Source organism: Pseudonaja textilis, chromosome 1, assembly GCF_049901715.1.
Source record: "Pseudonaja textilis isolate UNSWEBS1 chromosome 1, rPseTex1.2, whole genome shotgun sequence".
Taxonomy (NCBI): Eukaryota; Metazoa; Chordata; class Lepidosauria; order Squamata; family Elapidae; genus Pseudonaja; species Pseudonaja textilis.
This window is the reverse complement of record NC_141990.1, coordinates 5,138,804-5,159,751: the sequence shown is the minus strand read 5'-3', so window position 1 is coordinate 5,159,751 and position 20,948 is coordinate 5,138,804. Positions and strand designations below refer to the sequence as shown.

Sequence of the window (20,948 nt, the reverse complement as noted above, 5' to 3'; positions counted from 1 at the left end):
AGGCTGAACTAGATGACCTACAAGGCCCCTTCCACCTCTGTTATTCTGTTATGAAGACCTGCATGGTCCCTTCCAAGCTCAATTCTGGAACAGAAATGTGCATTTATGCCGAAGAGGAAGCCATGTGCCCCAGCCGGAGAGAAAAAAAAGACTCTTTTAATCCTGACGAGGGCAGCTCCCAACCCCCTGTGGATGGCACACGCTGGGTGAGCATCATCAATAATTACTGGTTCATTTTTTTTTTAAAGGAGCCCTCCTAGCAGTTTATCCACCCCCACACAGCTGTAAATTACTCATCAATCCTTAATGCTGGAGTGCTGGGCTGGGGCTGACTCAGCCGTCACTCTGTCTCGGCTACCACCACGACCTCCTTCCCCTCCTGCTAGGAAGCCTTAATTGAAGCAGAAATCCCACTTTACCTCACAAGGATGCGCTGGCCGGCCGAGAAGGGCCGCGCGGAAGAAGCAACGGCTAGTCCGCAGTCCGTTGCACGCTTGCTGCCTTCGTATGTTTTTAAAAAAAAGAAAAAAGAAACAGCGCTTTTTCCAAAAGCGCTTGTAATAGTAAGGGGCAGAAAAGGCAACGCAAGGGCGAGGACGAGAGAACGGTGAGGTCGGTGGGGTCCTGAGATGGGTGGTTTGCTGGTAGAGACGTTTCGTGAGCCGGCCAGGTAACATCATCAGTATCAGAAGGGAGTGGGGTTTGCTCCCTTGGTTCTATACAAGTGGCTTGGGTTGGTGCGGAGGGTTCTTGGTGGTTCTATCATTAGGCAGATGAGAGAGATTTAGGTGATAGATAGATGATAGAGTTGAAAGATAGAGAGATGGATATAGAGATAAATGGATGGATGGATGGATGGATTTAAGTGATAGATTGATAGATGATACAGGTGATAGAGAGATGGAGATAGAGATAGATAAATAGATGGATGGATGGATAGATAGATAGAAATATAAGAGATATAGATGATAGATAAAGTATAGAGATGATAGAGAGATGGAAATAGAGAGATAGATCTTTTCTTTTATGTAGACTTGAGAGTATATACACCAGGACAAATTCCTTGTGTGTCCAATCACACTTGGCCAATAAAGCTTCCTTCCTTCCTTCCTTCCTTCCTTCCTTCCTTCCTTCCTTCCTTCCTTCCTTCCTTCCTTCCTTCCTTTCTTTCTTTTTCTTTCTTTCTTTCTTTCTTTCATCTATCTATCTAGATGATGCAGATGATATAGAGATTGTATGTATGTATGTATGTATGGTATTCAGCTTTGTTTGGGTATTTTCCCACGTCATTATAGTTGTGCTTTTAAAGTTGTAGCAACATTTCGGCAGAATCTCATCTGCCATCATCAGGCTTCTGTATTGTGTTCGTCTGATGATGGCAGATGAGATTCTGCTGAAACGTTGCTACAACTTTAAAAGCACAACTATAATGACGTGGGAAAATACCCAAACAAAGCTGAATACCATACATGTAAGTACCCGCGAAAATTTAAGAATCTCAATCTCAATCTCACACACACACACACAGAGATTGAGATATATAGAGATAGGGAGATAGAGGTGATAGAGAGATGGAGTGATATAGATAGAGGTGATGGGTAGATTATAGATTATCTATCTATCTATCTATCTATCTATCTATGAGAGAGAGAGAGATGGATGATATAGTCTGTGGAGATGGTGTCCTTGGTGCTCTCTGAGCTTGGTTGTTTTCTTGCAGACATTTCATGACCCAACTAGTTTACATCATCAGTGCTACAGAGGCATAGGGTTTCCTCTCTGTTTTATACTAGTGGCTTGCCCCATCAGTGTTGGTGGGAATGATCTTCGTGGTTACTTGATTAGGCTGCTGTTTACAGAGATGGATGGATGGTAGACAGACAGACATGGATGAATGGATGTACTTGGTAGATAGATGGAGGGGCGGGGGGAAGAGGATGGGAGGGAGATGGCCGTAACTCAAGGACTACCTTCATTGGGTTTTGAAACTGCAAGAAGACCCTTGGAATTGAGCAACTTACCGCATCCTCAAGCCTTTCAAGTCGAGGATGAGAGTCTGAGAAATGTCAGCCATTCTCGGTGACTCCCAAACATTTAGGCCAGTTTCAATTTGAAATTAATGAGGGGTTTAACGCACAGCCAAATGAGAGATGGGCCCATGTCCTTCACTGAGGCAGAACCACTTCAACCAACGCAGCCCCCAAAAATAAGCCATGGTTTTCCGCTGGTCCTTTGCACTTCATTTATCTCATTTATTTTTATTTTTATTTTTGAATCTCTAGAACAAAAGCAGAGGGAAGGAAAGATGACAATCTTGTTTTGCAGGCTGAACAATAAACAGGCCCGTCAGCAATGTCCTAGAAAGAAGTGGCCTCTCCTAACTAGCGTTTGGGGATCTAACTCAGCAGATACTCTGGGAGTGAAAAACATACCTGGCCTTGGAAACGGGCGGTTGTGAACTTTTCCCGCATCACAGAAGTGTAAAAAACAGGAAAACTTTTAACAGATTAGCAGAGCTGGAAGGGACCTGGTAGGTCATCTAGTCCAACCCCCAACCCAAGTGGGAGACCGTACACAATGGCACAATGGCAGTCCAATCTGACACAATGGCAGTCCAATCTCTTCTTGAAAGCTTCCAGTGATGGCGCTCCCACAACTTCCGAAGGCAACTTCTGTCCCATGGGTTGATATTTCTCACAGTCAGAAAGTTTCTCCTTATTTCCAGGTTGAATCTCTTCTTGTTCAGTTTCCATCCATTATTCCTTGTCTGGCCTTCAGGTGCTTTGCTTGACCCCTTCCTCCTCTCTGTGGCAGCCCCCTCAAATATTGGAAGACTGTTATCCTGTCTTCCCTGGTCCTTCTCTTCACTAGACTAGCCAGGCCCAGTTCCTACAACCGTCATTCGTATGTTTTAGTCTCCGGTCCCCTAATCATCCTGGTTGCTCTTCTCTGTACTTTTTCTAGAGTCTCAACCTCTTTTTTATAGTGTGGTGACCAAAACTGGGAGCAGGACTAGGTGTGGTCTTACTAAGGCTTTATAGAGTGATATTAGTATCTCTTTTGACCTTGATTGTATCCCTCTGTTAATGCAATTTAGGATTGTGTTGGGTTTTTTGGCTGCCACTGCACACTGGCATTTTATAAAACCTCTTGTATCCTGACACCATAGCCACCCCCAAAATAAAAATGGTTAAGATCTTCATAAAACTTCCCGATTGGCTGCATCCAAGAGGAAAGTTGATTTTATCCAAAGTCCACAAAACAAGCTATGTAGGTAGTCCTCAACATAGGACCACAATTGAGCCCAAAATTGATGTTAAGTGAGACATTTGTTAAGTGAGTTTTCCCTGCCACTTTATGAATATTCGAGCCACAGTTTTTAAGTGAGACATTTGTTAAGTGGGTTTTCCCACATTTTATGACCCACAGTTGATATATTTGTCGGGTTTTGTATTAGGATCGATTTTGTATTATGATAGCTAGTCATATACAGATAGCCCTTGACATACAACAGTTCAACTCCCAAAATTTCCCAGCCTTGGCCATGTTAAGATCTGTGGACTTCAACTCCCAGAATTCCCCAGCAGGGGTAGGATTCAAATTTCTTAACAACCAGTTTGTGGGCATGGCCTAATTTGTGGGTGTGGCTTGGTGGTCTTGGTGACTGGGTGGGCATGGCTTATATGTAAATATTGTAAATATTTATGTAAATATTGATTTCTTTTTTAAATAAAAAAGCAACTTTTACCCAAAATCAGGCAAAGCAGGCAGGCAGATTGAGTTGCTCATAGAATCACAGATTCACTCAGAGATCTATCTATCTGCAATCTGCTACCTGAGTCTGCATTGAAAAATAGAAGCTTCAGTCCTAAGGAAAGTTCAGCTCTGCTTTTAGATTAGAGAGAAAGCAAGAAATCTAACGATTTCCTGCTTTCTAGCTAATCTAAATCTCCCAGCACAGCTGATAGTCAGAACAGCTGATAGTCGGGGGGGGAGGGGAGGAAAAATAGCAACTTACCAAAAATTAGGTGAAGGCACAACACAGGCAAGTTGGATGGTGCACATGCCAGATAAGGAGTGGGTGGACAGGGAGGGGAGGGGTGGGGCCAGCCAGTGGTAAAATTTGCCAGTTCTCTGAACTGCACAGAATTGTAACAATCGGTTCTATAGAACCCGTCTAACCAGGTAGAATCCCACCCCTGTTCCTCAGCCAAAAGTGTTTCCCAGCCTCAGCCATATGGACTTCAACTCCCAGAATTCCCCAGACAAATCAGCATTTCTCAATCTTGACCACGTTAAGATCTGTGGACTTCCAGCTCCCGGAGTTGGCTAGCTGGGGAATTCTGGGAGTCGAAGTCCACAGATCTTAACTAGTGGCTAAGCGTGAGGATCGCACTGTTCTTTGTGGTGTATTTCCTCACTTACGTATGATCCCATCTGGACTGTCCTCATGTTTGGGCAGGTAATGATTGGACAGGTCGCTCTGCAGGACTTCATCCGCCGTTGCCCGGGCTAACGCTGCCGCCAGGAGAGAAGGGCAGTTGCTGGAAGACAAAGAAGAAACGGGAAAGGTTTAAACGCTTTACCGTTAAAAAGCAAAGAACCAGATGGAAGAGCGGCACCAGAGTCAGATGTGAGCTGGAAGCTACGTATGTGAGAATTTTGAAGATTAAGATTCAGAGCCCCCTAGTGTTTTGACCTCGGCTTCCCCCAAAAGCACTAAGCCGACTCTTTGTCCCGGCAAAACCCCTTTTATTAAACGAAGGTGGATTTCTTGCATTCACATTCAGCCAAAGGCCTGGCAAACAGTCTTTCAAGGGTGCAATTAGGAGCCCAAACCTTATCTAGCCTGGAGAGCTGCCAAGTAAATACTTCCAAACGCAGTGCTGACAAGGAAGGGCTCAGCACGGTGTCTCTGAGATGCACAGACAGAGCTTCACACGGGTGCAACGAACCAATTGTCTCCTGCAAAAGCCCCCTCCCCTTTTGCTCCTCTTTTAATCCCTATGGGAGGGGCCATTCACCCTCCACCTGTGGCCTTATTCCCACCTCGACCCTTAGTTCATAATTGTTCTTTTCTTTTGGCAGTTCTGTGCACGTGCAGGCTCCAGTTGCTCCCCCGCCTCACTGCTCTCTGACTCCGAAGGCAACTGACCGCTGCCAGCCTGCCCTGGCCCCCTCTCTGCCTCGCACACAGAGCCCTCGTCCGAGCCTTCCTCAGCCTCCACGACTGGCCCATGATCCTCCCCAACCTCCTCACTGTGCTGACAGCTCTGCTAGCTGCTGGCAGGCCACGATACCTGGTGGCACAGTAGTTTAGAAGGCAGTATTGCAGGCTAACTTTGCTCACATTGTCAGGAGTTGGATTCCCCTCAATCTAGACCGGCTCAAGATGGACTCAGCCTTCGCTCCTTCCGAGGAGGGTAAAATGAGGGCCCAGATTGTTGGGAGGCCGACTCTGTAAACCGCTTAGAGAGGGCTGTACGGCACTGTGAAGCGGTCTATAAGTCTATGTGCTGTTACTATTGCAAGCTCACTGCCCACTGCCAGGAGTTTGATACTGACTGGCTCGAGGTTGACTCAGCCTTCCATCCTTCCGAGCTCCGTAAAATGAGGACTCAGATTGTTGGGGGCATAGACTAGACATACCCAATTCTAGCAACCGTTCTTTATATGTTTTAGCCTCCAGCCCCCTAATCACCTAATAGTAGTAACCGTGAGGGGGACCTCGGAGTCCTAGTGGACAACCATTTAAATATGAACCAGCTGTGTGCAGCGGCTACCAAAAAAGCCAACACAGTTTTAGGCTGCATAAACAGAGGGAGAGAATCCAAGATTACGTGAAGTGTTAATACCACGTTATAAGGCCTTGGTCAGGCCACAATTGGGATACGGCATCCAGTTTTGGTTGCCACGATGTAAAAAATATGTTGAGACTCTGGAAAAAGTGCAGAGAAGAGCAACAAAGAGGATTAGGGGACCGGAGGCTCAAACATATAAAGAACGGTTGCTGGAACTGGGCATGTCTAGTGAAAAAAAGGACCAGGGGTGACATGATAGCAGGGTTCCAATATCTCAGGGGCTGCCCCAAAGAAGAGGGAGTCAAGCTATTCTCCAAAGCCCCTTAGGGCAGGATGAGAAGCAACGGATGGAAATTCATCGACTTAGAACAAAGGAGAAATTTCCCGACAGAGCAATTAATCAGAGGGACAACTTGCCTCTAGAAGTTGTGAATGCTCCAACACTGGAAGTGTTTAAAAAAATGTAAGATAACCATTTGTCTGAAGTAATGTAGGGTTTCCTGCCTAGGCAGGGGGTTGGACTAGAAGACCTCCAAGGTCCCTTCCAACTCTGTTATTCTATATTCTATCTTTGTTGCACTTCTCTGCACCCTTTCCAGAGTCTCAATATCCTTTTTGTAATGTAAGGACCAAAAACTAGATGCAGTATTACAGGTGTGACCTTACTGAGGGCTTTATAAAGCAGTACTAACATTTCATGTGTTCTTGATTCTATCCCTCTGCTAATATGACCTAGGATTGCATTGACTCTTTCGGCTGCCACCGCACACAGCTGGCTCATATTTAAGTGATTGCCTACTAGGACTCCAAAATCCCTATCACTCTTATTTTTATTGAGCCCGTTTTCATCTAATCTAACATCTTACTTTTCTCTACATAGAATTTCATTTTGTTAGATAGGGCCCAGTGTTCAAGTCTGGTGAGATCCATCTGGATCTTGAGCCTATCTTCTGGCGTGTTGGCTATTCCTGCCAGTTTGGTGTCATCTGCAGATTTTTCCCAAATCACCGCTCTTACGCTGACAAGTTTTCAAAAATGTAAATTTAGAGCGTTCTTACATAAAAAAAAAAACCCCACAAGTCTAGAATACTGCATCCAGTTTTGGTCACCACACTATAAAAAAGATGTTGAGACTCTAGAAAAAGTGCAGAGAAGAGCAACCAGGAAGATGAGGGGACTGTTGACTTAAAAACATATGAAGAATGGTTGCAGGAACTGGGCATGACTAGTCTAGTGAAGAGAAGGATCAGAGGAGACAGGATAGCAGTCTTCCAATATTTGAGGGGCTGCCCCAGACAGGAGGAAGGGGTCAAGCTGTTCTCCAAAGTGCCTGTAGGCCGGAGAAGGAACAATGGATGGAAACTGAACAAGGAGAGACTCAACCTGGAAATAAGGAGAAACTTTCTGACAATGAAAACAATCAACCCATGGAATAGCTTGCCCTTGAAAGCCCTTGGGAGCTTCATCACTTAAGACTTTCAAGAAGAGATTGGACTCCCATCTGTCAGAAATGGCGTAGGGAAGGGGGTTGGACTAGATGACCTACAAGTTTCCTTCCAACTCTGATTTATCTGTTAAATCTGAGTCACACTGCATCTACCCAAACTTCCATTTTTTTTACATGTCATGTTTCTGTAAATTTCTTTAAGACAGTCTCAACGAACAATGCCCACCAAATAACACGCTGTCGGGAATAAAATGCCAACCTTTTAACTTAAAATGCCATCAAGAGGCGCCTCCTTTTCAGCTTCAGCGGTTGTGCTGTCTACCCACACAGTTGCTCGGAAGTGCAAAAAAAAAAAAAAAACCACAGTCTAGCAACGCGGGAGTAGGCGGGGATATTCTGAGGCGGCCGATTCTGACACTGGGCCTTGGGTACCGTTTAAGGCAGGGGTCTCCAACTTCGGCAACTTTAAGCCTGGTGGACTTCCACTCCCAGAATTCCCCAGCCAGCATGTCCTGAGTCCCTCCATGGCCGTTAGAAATTTAAGTCCGACCCACCTTGAATCTACTTATTGCTTATTTATTCACTTATTGCTTAATAATTATTACTTATTACTGAGAACTTATGCACGGGAGACAAATTCTTTGCGTGTCCAATCTCACTTGGCCAATAAGGAAGTGAACTCTATTCCATTCCATTCTTGATTCTATTCCATTCCACTCCACTCCACTCAATATTCATTCCATTCCATATTATTTCCATCCCATTCCTTCCCATCCTATTCTATTCCTTCCCATCCTATTCTATTCTATTCTATTCTATTCTATTCTATTCTATTCTATTCTATTCTATTCTATTCTATTCTATTCTATTCTATTCTATTCTATTCTTCCATTCCATTCTATATGATTTCCATTATTTCCATTTCATCCAGTCCCCTAATCATCCTGGTTGCTCTTCTCTGTACTTTTTCTAGAATCTCAACATCTTTTATAGTGTGGTGACCAAAACTGGACGCAGTACTCTAGGTGTGGTCTTACTAAGGCTTTATAGAGTGGTTTTAGTACCTCCCTTGATCTCGATTGTATCCCTCTGTTAACACAATTTAGGATTCCATTAGCTTTTTGGGCTGCTGCTGCACACGGCTGGCTCCTATTTAGCTGGCTGTCCGCTAAGACTCCAATATTCCTCTCCCAGTTACTGGTATTAAGCCTAATTTCTCCCAATCTATATGTATACTTTTGGTTTTCCTTGCCTAAGACTTTACTTTTCTCTACTTACTTTCTCTTCCGACACCAAAGAGAATTAAAGTGAGACAATCTTGAGCTCCTTCCTCACTCCTTCCGTTTTCAGGGGGAAGTTGTTGCAATGCTACGTGAAATTATCCGTTCACAACGTCTCTCATGATCTCTAATCAAAGAATGGGTCAGGTAGGCAGTTGGCACCACACCCGCAAACTGTATTCCTACAGTCCTTCGAATCATACCAGCCAACCGGAAGGAGTCACATCAATGAACTTGGAAAGGAAAAGATTTCAAATGGGGTTCCAGATTTATTTGTGGGGACACTCACAGTTCCAGCAGGGCACCCGAAAATCAGCCCTGGAGCCAAGGAGACGCTCTCTACCCACCTCCTTCCAGCCCCATGCAATGCCCACCCTCTGCCCAACAGCTACTCTGTTTTTGCCGCAAACCAATTTAGAATCTCCTAATTCTTTTTCACCCTTTCCCAAACTCATCCAAAACGAAGGGAGGAGGAGAATCCGAGACAAATATCTTCCACCCACACCCCCACTTCCTCCACGGAGGTATTTGCTTCTCGTACAATCAGAAGTCGGCTCTGGAAATTAGCAGATGGGAAAAGCTGGCTGCTCTGGGTATACAAGGGCTGGATTTCTCAGGGCCGCTTCAAATTGAGCAAGCATCGCTTTCCCCTGCCAGGGCTTCAGGTGTTGCTCTTCTACGCATGCAAAAGGAATTAAGCACAGCACCTGAACTCCTGTGCGTGTTTTCAAGCCTGTATCCTGCAGGCAAAATGTCATCTGGCAAAGCCTTCCCTTTTGATGTGCAGCTCCTAAAATGGCAGGGGCGGGCGCTATAAAAAGATGAGAAATTGAGAATTCCTCAATGCCAACCACAAGACGGAAAGGTAATTGTGTTCTCTCTCTCTCTCTCTCTTCCTCTTCTCTTCCTTTTTCTCTCTCCCTCTCCCCCCTCTTTCTTTCTTTCTCTCTCCCTCTCCCCCCTCTTTCTTTCTTTCTCTCTTTCTCACTCTGTTTCTCCCTCTCTCTTTCTCTCCCCCCTATCTTTCTCTCTCCCCCCTCCTATCTCTCTCCCCCCTCCTTCCCTCCCTTTCTCTTTCTCCCCCTCTCTTTCTCTCTCTCCCTCTCCATCTTTCTCTCTTTCTCTCTCTCTTTCCCTCTCTTTCTCCCCTCTTTCTCCCTCTCTTTCTATCTCTCTGTATCCCTTTCTCCCCCTTTCTCTTTCTCTCTCCCCCATCTCTTTCTCTCTCTCTCCCCTCCCATATCTCTCTCTCCATCTCTCTTTCTCTCTCTCTCCCTTCCTCACCCTCTCCCCCCTCTCTCCCCTCTCCCCATCTCTTTCTCTCTCTCCCTCCCCCATCTTTCTCTCTCTTTCTCTCTCTCTCCCCCTCCTTCCCTCCCTTTCTCTCTTTCTCCCCCTCTTTTCTCTCTCTCCCTCCCCATCTTTCTCTCTCTTTCTCTCTCTCTCCCCCTCCTTCCCTCCCTTTCTCTCTTTCTCCCCCTCTTTCTCTCTCTCCCTCCCCATCTTTCTCTCTCTTCTCTCTCTCTCCCCCTCCTTCCCTCCCTTTCTCTCTTTCTCCCCCTCTTTCTCTCTCTCCCTCCCCATCTTTCTCTCTCTTTCTCTCTCCCCTCCTATCTCTCTCTCCATCTTTCTCTCTCTTTCTCTCTCTCTCTCTCCCTCTCTTTCTCCCCCTTTCTCCCTCTCTCTTTTTATTTCTCTGTATCCCTTTCTCCCCCTTTCTCTTTTCTCTCTCCCCATCTCTTTCTCTCTCTCCCCTCCTATATCTCTCTCTCCATCTCTTCTCTCTCTCTCTCCCTCTTTCTCCCCCCTTTCTCCCTCTCTTTCTATCTCCCTCTCTCTCCCCCATCTTTCTCTCTCTCTCTCTCTCTCTCCCTTTCTTTCTTTCTTCTCTCTCTCTCTGTGGGGAGTCAATGCAATTATTATTCAATTTTTTTCAAAGGACCAACTGTTTTAATTTCAATCAGAATACAGCTGGAAGGGACCTTGGAGGTCTTCTAGTCCAACCCCCTGCTCAAGCAGGAAACCCTATCCTATACCATTTCAGACAAGTGACAGTCCAGTGTCTTCTGAAAAACCTCCATTGATATGAAGCACCCACAACTTCTGGTGGCCAGCTGTTCCACTGGTTAATTGTCCTCGCTCTTAGGAAGTTTCTCCTTAATTCCAGGTTGCTTCTCTCTTTGGTTAGTTTCCATCCGTTGCTTCCTGTCCAACCCCTCAAACGCTGGAAGACTGATTTAATTTATAAAAGAGATAAATCAGATTTCACCTGTTTCCTTCAAGAAATTGTTCCTGGAAATCCGTTTATCTACAGTAACTGCTGTCTTGGTTTCCTGCAAGATATTTAAATCCATTTGTAAAATAAAATTTCTTTAAGGGCAGATAGTCAAAAACGATTTCGTTTCTTTGCTTGTGTTAATAGGAACTCCCTTGCCTATAAATGCAGCATGTATTTATCAATTGCCTGATACCGCATCATTAAACGTAATCTGATTTTAATAATAATAATAATAATAATAATAATAATAATAATAATAAGTAATTTATGCACTGCCTCTTAACTCCAAGGAATATAATTTGGACTTGTTCAAAGTAACTGTTAAAATCAAGTCAAAAAAATCTCGAGAAGTTCTGCAATTCAGCGACACCCAATCCAGACCAAAAGTCACAGTGGCATTTATTATTTTTCTGAACTAACTATGAAAGTAATTCAGAGGAGCAATTCCACTTATTAAACATACAGCTGGAAAAAATGCCCTGGACTCAAGCCGAAGTGGAAGTCCAGAAAAATAACGAGAATGAATCATGGGCCCTTGGTCCACCCAGTGACGTCCGCAGACTCTGACTGAGGAAAATCGGTGGGCGTGGAATTTTTGCAAGTACATCAGATGGTTGAAAAAAAAAAGGGACATTGAAAGAATATCTGAAGGTCAGTGAAAAAAAAAAATAAAGATGGACTGAAGCTTACCGAACATCAAAAAAGTCCGGGCTACTGAGAAGAGCAATTCAGAAGATCAAAGAAAGAAGGAAGGGAGAAAGAGGGAGGCAGGGAAGGATTGAAGAAGGGGATTAAGGAGAGGCAAGAAGGAATGAAGGATGGAAGGTAGGAAGGAAGGAAGGAAGGAAGGAAGGAAGGAAGGAAGAAAGGAAGGAAGAGAAGGGAGGGAGGAAGGGATAGGAAGGGAGCAGAAGAAAGGAGAAAGAAAGAAAGAGGGAGGGTGGAAGAGAGAGAGAAAGAAAAAAGAAAAAGAAAGAAAAATGAAGGAAGGAATGAAGAACAAAAGGAAAGGAGGACTGATAGGAAGTCAGTCAATGGAGAAGCCAGGTTCACCTAACAACTAATAGCAAGAAAGGTTGTAAAAAGGGGTGAAATTCATTTAACAACTGTCTTGCTTAGAAAACAGAAAATTTTGGCTCAGTTGTGGTCATAATTCAGGGACTATCTTTAAACAAATAAATAAATTCCAGATCAAAGGCTTGGGGACTAAAAGATATGAAGAACGGTTGCAGGAATTGGGTATGGCCAATTTAGGACTAGTGGGGACAGGATAGCAGTATTCCATAGAAGAGGGGGGGTCAACTTATTCTGCAAAGCCCCGGAAGGCAGGACAAGAAACAACGGGTGGAAACTAATCAAGGAGAGAAGCAACCTGGGACGAAGCAGGAACTTCCTAACAGGGAGGACAGTTAATCAGCGGAACAGCTTTGCCTTCAGAAGTTGTGGGTGCTCCCATCATTGGAGGTTTTTAAGAAGAGACTACCTGAAACAGTATATAGGGCCTCCTGCTTGAGCAGAGGGTTGGACTAGAAGACCTCCAAGGTCCCTTCCAGCTCTATTCTGATTGAAATGAAAAGTGAGTTGCTTGGGTCTAAAAAAAATTGGATTGACTCCCCCCCCCCATATATACACACAGAGAAAGAGAAAGAGAGAGGGAGTGAGAGAGGGGGTAGAGAAGAGAGCTGGAGAAAGAGAGAGAGAGAAAAGGCGGGGGAGAGGGGGGAGAGAGCGAGAGAAAGAGAAAGAGGAGAGAAAGGGAGAAAGAGAGAAAGGGGGGAGAGAGAGGGAGAAAGAGAAAAAGGGGGGAGAGGGAGAGAGAGGGAGAAAGAGAAGAGAAAGCGGGAGAAAGAGAGAGAGAAAGCGGGGGAAAGAGAGAGAGAAAGGGGGGAAAGAGAGGGAGAAAGAGAGAAAGAGAAGAGAAAGTGTGAGAAAGAGGGAGAGGGAGAAAGAGGAGGAGAGAGAGATGCAGAAAGAGAAAAAACGGGAGAGAGGGAGAAAGAAAGAGAAGAGAAAGTGGGAAAGAGAGAGAGGAAGAAAGGGGGGAGAGAGAGAGAAAGAGAAAGGGGGAGAGAGAGGGAGAAAGAGGGGGAGAGAGATGGAGAAAGAGAAAAAGAGAGAGAGAAAGAGAGAAAGAAAGAGAAGAGAAAGTGGGAAAGAGAGAGAGGAAGAAAGGGGGAGAGAGAGAGAAAGAGAAAGGGGGAGAGAGAGGGAGAAAGAGGGGAAGAGAGATGGAGAAAGAGAAAAAGAGAAAGAGAGAAAGAAAGAGAAGAGAAAGTGGGAAAGAGGGAGAGGGAGAAAGAGGGGGAGAGAGAGATGCAGAAAGAGAAAAAAACGGGGAGAGAGGGAGAAAGAAAGAGAAGAGAAAGTGGGAAAGAGAGAGAGGAAGAAAGGGGGGGAGAGAGAGAGAAAGAGAAAGGGGGGAGAGAGAGGGAGAAAGAGGGAGAGAGAGATGGAGAAAGAGAGAAAAAGAGAGAGGGAGAAAGAGAAAGAGGAGAAGAGAAAGCGGGAAAGAGAGAGAGGGAGAAAGCGGGAAAGAGAGAGAGAGAAAGGGGGAAAGAGAGGGAGAAAGAGAAGGGAGAGAGAGGGGGGGAGAAAGAAAGAGGAGAGGGAAAGGGAGACCCTGAGGACACAGATAAACTTCCAAGTGGCCTCAACGACCCTCTAAAAGGATGCAAATGACCAGTTCTGTCTGCAAGGAATATAAACCCTTCCATCCTCCACCATCCAGTCAGAGCTGAAGAAGCTCCTTGGATGAGAAGCGAAACGTCTTCAAAAGAAAAAAAACAAGGAGATCCAGCTGCCTCCTGAAAAACCACTTTTGGGTCAACCAGGACCTGGATGACCGAGAACCTCCAGAGAGACTTCTAATAAGGACTCGGGAGCTGGCGAGCTTCTGCTTTCGAATGAAATGCGTCATTCAGAAAAGACGCTGCAAGATTCTTCCGGAGTTTTGTGTTTGTTCGTTTTTTTGCTTCCTTTCATCGTGAACTAACACAACTCTTCTCTTAGAAACCTCAAAAGGCGGCTTTTTCTCAAATTGTTCCATGCCTCACAAAGAGGGAAGCTTCTTTCTTAAGTATCCTGTGGAATCTATGGAGAGGCAATCTGGTCTAGTGGTCGAGGCTAGAGTAGAATTTAGAAGAACGTGAGTTCTAATCCCAACTTAACCGTGGGTGTCTAAAACCGACTGGGTGACTTTGGGCCAATCACCAGGAGAGAGTGAGTTCTAGTCCCGCCTTAGACATACATGAAAGCCAACTGGCCTTTCAATCAATCATGAGGAGAGTGTGAGTTCTAGTCCCACTTTAGACACAAAAGCTGACTGGGTGATTTGGGCCAATCACCAGGAGAGTGTAAGTTCTAGTCCCACCTTAGACACAAAAGCCGATTGGATGACTTTGGGCCAATCACCAGGAGAGAGTGAGTTCTAGTCCCACCTTAGACATACATGAAAGCCAACTGGCCTTTCAATCAATCATGAGGAGAGTGTGAGTTCTAGTCCCACTTTAGACACGAAAGCTGACTGGGTGACTTTGGGCCAATCACTAGGAGAGTGTAAGTTCTAGTCCCACCTTAGACACAAAAGCCGATTGGATGACTGTGGGCCAATCACCAGGAGAGTGTGAGTTCTAGTCTTGCCTTAGGCATGACACCAACTAGGTGACTTTGTACCGATCACAAGGAGATGGTGAGTTCTAGTCCCGCCTTAGACACAAAAGCCGATTGGATGACTTTGGGCCAATCACTAGGAGAGTGTGAGTTCTAGTCCCACCTTAGACACAAAAGCCGATTGGATGACTGTGGGCCAATCACCAGGAGAGTGTGAGTTCTAATCTTGCCTTAGGCATGACACCAACTAGGTGACTTTGTACCAATCACAAGGAGATGGTGAGTTCTAGTCCTGCCTTAGCCACAAAAGCTGATTGGGTGATTTTGGGCCAATCACCAGGAGAGTGTGAGTTCTAGACCCATCTTGGACACGAAAGCCAACTGGGTGACTTTGGGCCAATCACCAGGAACCGGCGAGTTCTAGTCCTGCCATTGGTCTATCAGATATGGGTAAAGCCTTGAGTTGTTTGTAAAAATAATAAAGGCAGGATACAAATAAGCAAAGAAACTCCAAACATTATTGATATATTCAAATTGTGCCCAGAAAGCATGGTTCTCTGTTCAAATCCTGAATATATATACATATACATATACATACATACATACATACATACATACATATATATATATATATACTGAATATATACATATATATGTATGTATGTATGTATGTATGTATGTATAGCAATTTCCCACCGTTTGCTGGGTTTCACAGCATGTGAAATCTCTGCAGCTTTTTATAAACCTCACAACGCTCCCAAAACAGAAGCATCCACTTTTTTTCTTCCTGCACTGCAAAAAACTATAATCTACGGCAGACAAAGAACAGAACTCAAAAGAGGGAGGATTTTGAATTGTGCCTCATGGATTTGTCCTATCTTAAAACAGCAGAGTCAACATTCTTTTTTTTTTTTGAAAAAAAAATATCTGCAAATCCAACAGGGAAACTGACAAATATTATCGCAGCTTGGTCCGCATCATTAAAACACCTGTTAAAAACATCGGTGGGTTAAAGGAGCATTTGCCCAATTAAAAACGAATGATTAACCTGCCACTTCCAGCAGGAGGCTGATCTCCTATAATGCTTTTGAACACCACAGGATTCCTAAGAGGCCTTGAGGTTTTGTTCAGACATCGCTCACTATCAATTAATATTTATATTCCATTCTCTCGTCCAAAAATGGACCCGCAGTTGTTGTGGCTCAAGTCCAGGGAAAGCATATAAAAGTCGCACAATAAGCAACTCCAATGAACGCCATATATAAGAACGCCTGGTTCTGTCGTCCCCGTTCAGGGGCTGCCCAGATTCTTTGGACTACGAATCCCATTATCCTCAGCAGCATGGCCATTGGTGAGGCTGTTAACCTTAACAACACTGCTCCTCTGCAAAGGAAGAGTCTTTAAGGTGCTCTCGTCTTTTAATTTACCACTAATCAGAATGGAGCTGGAAGGTAACTTGGAGGTCTTCTAGTCCACCCCCCCTCCTCAAGCAGGAGACCCTATACAATTTAAGATGAGTGACTGCCCAGTCTCTTCTTAAAAACCTCCAGGGATGGAGCACTTCTGGTGGCAAGCTGTTCCACTGGTTAATTGTTCTAGCTGTGAGGAAATTTCTCCTCAGTTTCACGTTGCTTTTCGCCTTGATTAGTTTCCATCCGTTGCTTCTTGTCTTTCCCTCTGGGGCTTTGGGAGAATAAATTGACGCCCTCCTTTTTGTGGCAACTTCTCAAATACTGGATTACCGCTATCATTGCCATACGCTAAATAAAATTAAAATAAATTGCTATCCTGTCCCTCCCTGGTCCTTCTTTCCTCTGGACTGGCCATACCCAAATCTTCCAACTGGTTCTTCGTATGTTTCAGTCTCCGGGCCTTTAATCATCTTAGTCGCTCTTCTTTGAGCTTTTTCCAAAATCTCAGCATCTTTTTGTAATGTGGTGACCAAAAGTGGGCATAGTATTCCAGGTGCGGCCTTACTAAGGCTTTACGAAGCGGTACTAATACTTTGCCTGATTTTGTTTTTATGCTTCTTTGCCTCCTAAAAGAACCATCGGGTTTATCTGATTTTGGAGAGGAATCAAAAGTAAAACGTGAAACCTTCCCCAAACACCCCAAATGTCAATGCTAGGAACCACTCCGTGCTTGAAATGAACAGTCGATCTGGAACCATAGAGATGGAAGGGCCAGCGAACCCCGCCTCTTACTTAGCGCATAAATTTAAACCTCAAGAAGTTATTTTTTGCAATCGAGACAATGTTTTGATAATGGAAATCTGAGTCCAGAATAGACCTGTAATCTAAGGAAGCATCTCAGATAAAACACTCCCTAGTTCTCACAAAGGGAAAGGGGATAGAAGGGCATAGAAAACTTACAGATTACAGATTAACAGAGTTGGAAGGGACCTTGTAGGTCATCTAGTCCAACCCCCCGCCCAAGCGGGAGAACCTACACCATTTCTGACAGATGGCAGTCCAAACGTTTTTGGAAAGCCTCCAGTGATGAAACGCCCACAATTTCCAAAGGCAAGCGGTTCCATTGAATATAGAATACCAGAGTTGGAAGGGATCCTGTAGGTCATCTAGTCCAACCCGCCAGCCCAAGCAGGAAACCCGACACCATTTCTGACAAATGGCAGTCCAGTCTCTTCTTGTAAGCCTCTAAGTGATGCCTTGCAAAAATGTCTGTTATAGGTAGCCCTTGAATCAAACAAAATCAAGTTCATTACAGTCAAAGACCAGAGACCAGAACAAATAAAAACACTCCAGTTAAAAATTCTAGAATAACGTAATAAATAAACAGATAAAATCTACATTACAACCACAATTTGGCCTCCAATCTCTCAGTTATGAGTGGCCTAACTATATCATAACATCGAACCTTAAAATTGTGAGGCCCATAGTCATTAAACACTAAACTGCAGAAGAGTAGCAATGGGAAAGGGTAGTCCTCGAATTACGACCACAGTTGGGCTCAACATTTCCACTGCTAAGTGAGATAGTCGTTAAGTGAGTTTTGCCCCATTTTTACGACCTTCCTTGCCACAGCCGTCAAGTGAATCGCTGCAATTGTTCAATTAGTAACATGGTTGTTTAGGGGAATCAATTCAATGTGCAGCATGCGAAGGATGTGCGTTTGTGTTTTATTTTCACAGTCATAATATACACTGAAGATGGCATTTAATTTCGTTGCACGAGGTCCAATGACAATAAACTAAACTAAACTCTGTCAGAACTTCCAGCCTTTCGTACGATTTATCTATTTTTTGTGACTACTGACAGAATCCTAAACCATCCATAAAACGCACCGTGCCAGTTTTCTCTTAAATTATGGCTTGGGGTAAACGTTATTGATTTTTTTCCCCCTCCCTCTCATCATTCTTCCCGCTTTTGCCTGTACTGCAATTGTTTCCTTTGAATTTTGCACCTATTTATCGAGGTGGAGGGTTTTTTTGGGGGGGTGCGCGCGATTTTCTATCATTTGTGACATCGTAGCTGAAAACCCATTACAGGCCTTCTGACTGCAGGGAACGCAACACAACCCCGTGTGTTTTTTTTTCACGGCTGCCGTTTCAACGCGTCCCTTGTCATGCGCCCCCCCCAAAAGTGGCAGCTCTTTCAAATATCTGGCGCCGCCAGAAGGAAAATGGCTGGAGCCGAGTCGATGGCGTGAGGCATCTCTTCCCGTCTTTTGAGGTAATATGTCTGAGGTAACTGCAGGGAAACGGCAGCTGGTGTGCGTCAGACTGTGGCGAGGAATGACTCCGCTGGAGCGAAGGAGGAAGGGCGGCGGATGCAAGTAGCCAAGGATGCTTCCTTCGCAGGCAGCCACGGGGCTCGCGTTTCATCTTTTCTTTCCCCCGCCTTTGTGACAAGGGAGTTCTAAAATTGCCGGGCGATCTGAGGGCGTCCGCTTGAAAGAAAGAAGATGGGAGAGAGGAGATGGATGGGTAGATAGATAGATGGATGGATGGAGAGTACGCGAGAGAGAGAGGGACAGAGAGAGAGATGGATGGATGGAAGAAATGATAGATGATGGATGGATGGATGGATGGAAAGTATGTGTGAGAGAAAGAGAGGGATAGAGAGAGAGATGGGTGGGTGGATGGATGGATGGAGTGTGCGAGAGAAAAGAGAGAGAGATAAGGATGGAGGGATGGATAGATGGATGGATGGAGAGTGTGCACGTGAGAGAGGGATAGAGAGAGAGATGGGTGGATGGAAGAAAGGATAGATGATGGATGGATGGAGAGTGTGTGTGAGAGAATGAGAGGGATAGAGGGAAAGATAGAGATGGATGGATTGATGATAGATGGATGGAGAGTGAGCGCGAGAGAAAGAGAGGGATAGAGAGAGATGGGTGGATGGATGGATGGATGGAGTGTGCGAGAGAAAGAGAGACAGATAGATGGAGGGAGGGATAGATGATAGATACATGGATGGAGTGCGCAAGAAAGAGAGGGATAGACAAGAGAGATAGAGATAGATGGATGGAGAATGCACAAGAGAAAAAGAGGGATAGAGAAAGAGAGAGAGATGGATGAATAGATGGATGGATACAGATGGATAGATGACAGATGGAGAATGGGTGAGAGAGAAAGAGAGGGATAGAGAGAGAGATGGATGGATAGATGGAATGGATGGATGGATAGATAGATAGATAGATAGATAGATGGACAGATGATGGAAGAACTGAGAGGAAGGTAAGGAAAGATGGAAAGAAGGAAGGGAGAAAGAGGGAGGCAGGGAAGGATTGAGGAAGGGAATTAAGGAGAGGCAAGAAGGAAGGAAGGATGGAAGGTAGGAAGGAAGGAAGGAAGGAAGGATGGAAGGAAGGAAGGAAGGAAGGAAGGAAGAGAAGGGAGGGAGGGAGGGATAGGAAGGGAAGGAAGAAAGCAGAAGAAAGGAGAAAGAAAGAAAGAGGGAGAGTGGAAGAGAAAGAGAAAGAAAAAAGAAAGAAAAAGAAAGAAAAATGAAGGAAGGAATGAAGAACAAAAGAAAAGGAGAACTGATAGGAAGTCAGTCAATGGAGAAGCCAGGTTCACCTAACAACTAATAGCAAGAAAGGTCATAAAAAGGGGCGAAATTCATTTAACAACGGTCTTGCTTAGAAAACAGAAAAATTTGGCTCAATTGTGGTCATAACTCAGGGACTATCTTTAAACAAATAAATAAATTCCAGTAATGCATCAAAGACTCCACCAGGGCAGGAGTGACTGTCAATGGAGCCATCTGGTCCCAGAACAAATGCAACTGGCACATAACACAAAGTTGCACAAACACCCACAAATGCCATGAGGAGCTGTGAGCTCAGGAGAATCCCAAGATTGGACACTGGGGCTGTTTGGGGTGGAGCCAACCCAAATCTACTGCAGAGGTCGCCAATCTTTCGGACCTCAGGGACCACTAAATTCATAATTTTAAATCTCATGGACCACTACCATGAATTAAAAATAAATAAATAAATAGCATCCAGTGAAATATAAAAAATGCAAATAGTTTTTCTGCAGACCACCAAAATTTTCTAGTGGACCACCAGTAGTACAGTATGAAGACCACCGGTTGGTGACCGCTGGTCTATAGTCACCATCCTCCTCCTCCTCCTCCTCCTCCTCCTCCCTCCCTCCCTCCCTCCTGCAAACTTCTCCCTTTCTAACACTGATGATGTTTCCTAGTTGGGTAATGAAACGTCTCCAAGAAAACAACCAAGCTCAGAGACCACCAAAGACCCCATAGTCATCCTCCTCCTCCTCCTCCTCCCCCCCTCTCCTTCCTTTCTAGCACTGATGATGTTTCCTAGTTGGGTCATGAAATGTTTGCAAGAAAACAAGCCAACTCAGAGAGCACCAAGGACCCCATAGTCGCCCTCCCACTTCTCTCTCCCTCCTTCCTTTCTGACACTGATGGTGTTTCCTAGTTGGGTCATGAAACATCTGCAAGAAAACAACCAAGCTCAGAGACCACCAAGGACTCCTCAGACCTCCTCCTCCTCCTCTTCCCCCCTTGTAAATACCACTGTTTAGCACTGATCGTGCTAGCTATGAGTAATGAAACATTTGCAAGAAAGCCACACAGCTCAGAAAGCACCAAGGACTCTTCATTTCAACTCTGAGCTGCAGAGATTCTCCTTTATCGGAATGCCAGATTTGCAGGTTAGACAGAAAGGGCGGGAAAAAAAACATCCCTGGAAAACAGCAGGCTTCGTTCCCGACGCTCAGAAAGCTGCATGGCTGATTCATAAAATCGTCCGCAGCTCAGCTGAAGGACGGGTTTATTTTAAGACAGGAGTCTCCAGCCTTGGCCACTTTTAAGACTTGTGGACTTCAACTCCCAGAATCCCTCAGCCAGCAGAGCTAAAACACATATTCTGAGAGCGCCTTGAGCCTCTTCCTCCCAACCAAACGGTCTAAACCTTGCTGTCTCTTGGGTCCTCTGGAACGCAGGCCCTCCTCCTGGGAATCCAGACTACATTCCTCTACACCAGGGGTCTCCAACCTTGGCCCCTTTAAGACTTGTGGACTTCAACTCCCAGAATCC

The 20,948-nt window shown here is 44.9% G+C and overlaps 1 protein-coding gene across 1 annotated transcript in view; it reads right to left on the bottom strand.

Annotated features, from left to right (window-relative positions):
* PPM1E (protein phosphatase, Mg2+/Mn2+ dependent 1E) overlaps nt 1–20,948 on the bottom strand; it is a 108,665-nt gene that overhangs the window by 22,739 nt on the left and 64,978 nt on the right. Inside the window, exon 2 of the mRNA XM_087924947.1 lies at nt 4,426–4,544. Within this exon, the coding sequence (XP_087781073.1) occupies nt 4,426–4,544 (119 nt within the window). The remainder of the gene's footprint in view (nt 1–4,425; nt 4,545–20,948) is intronic.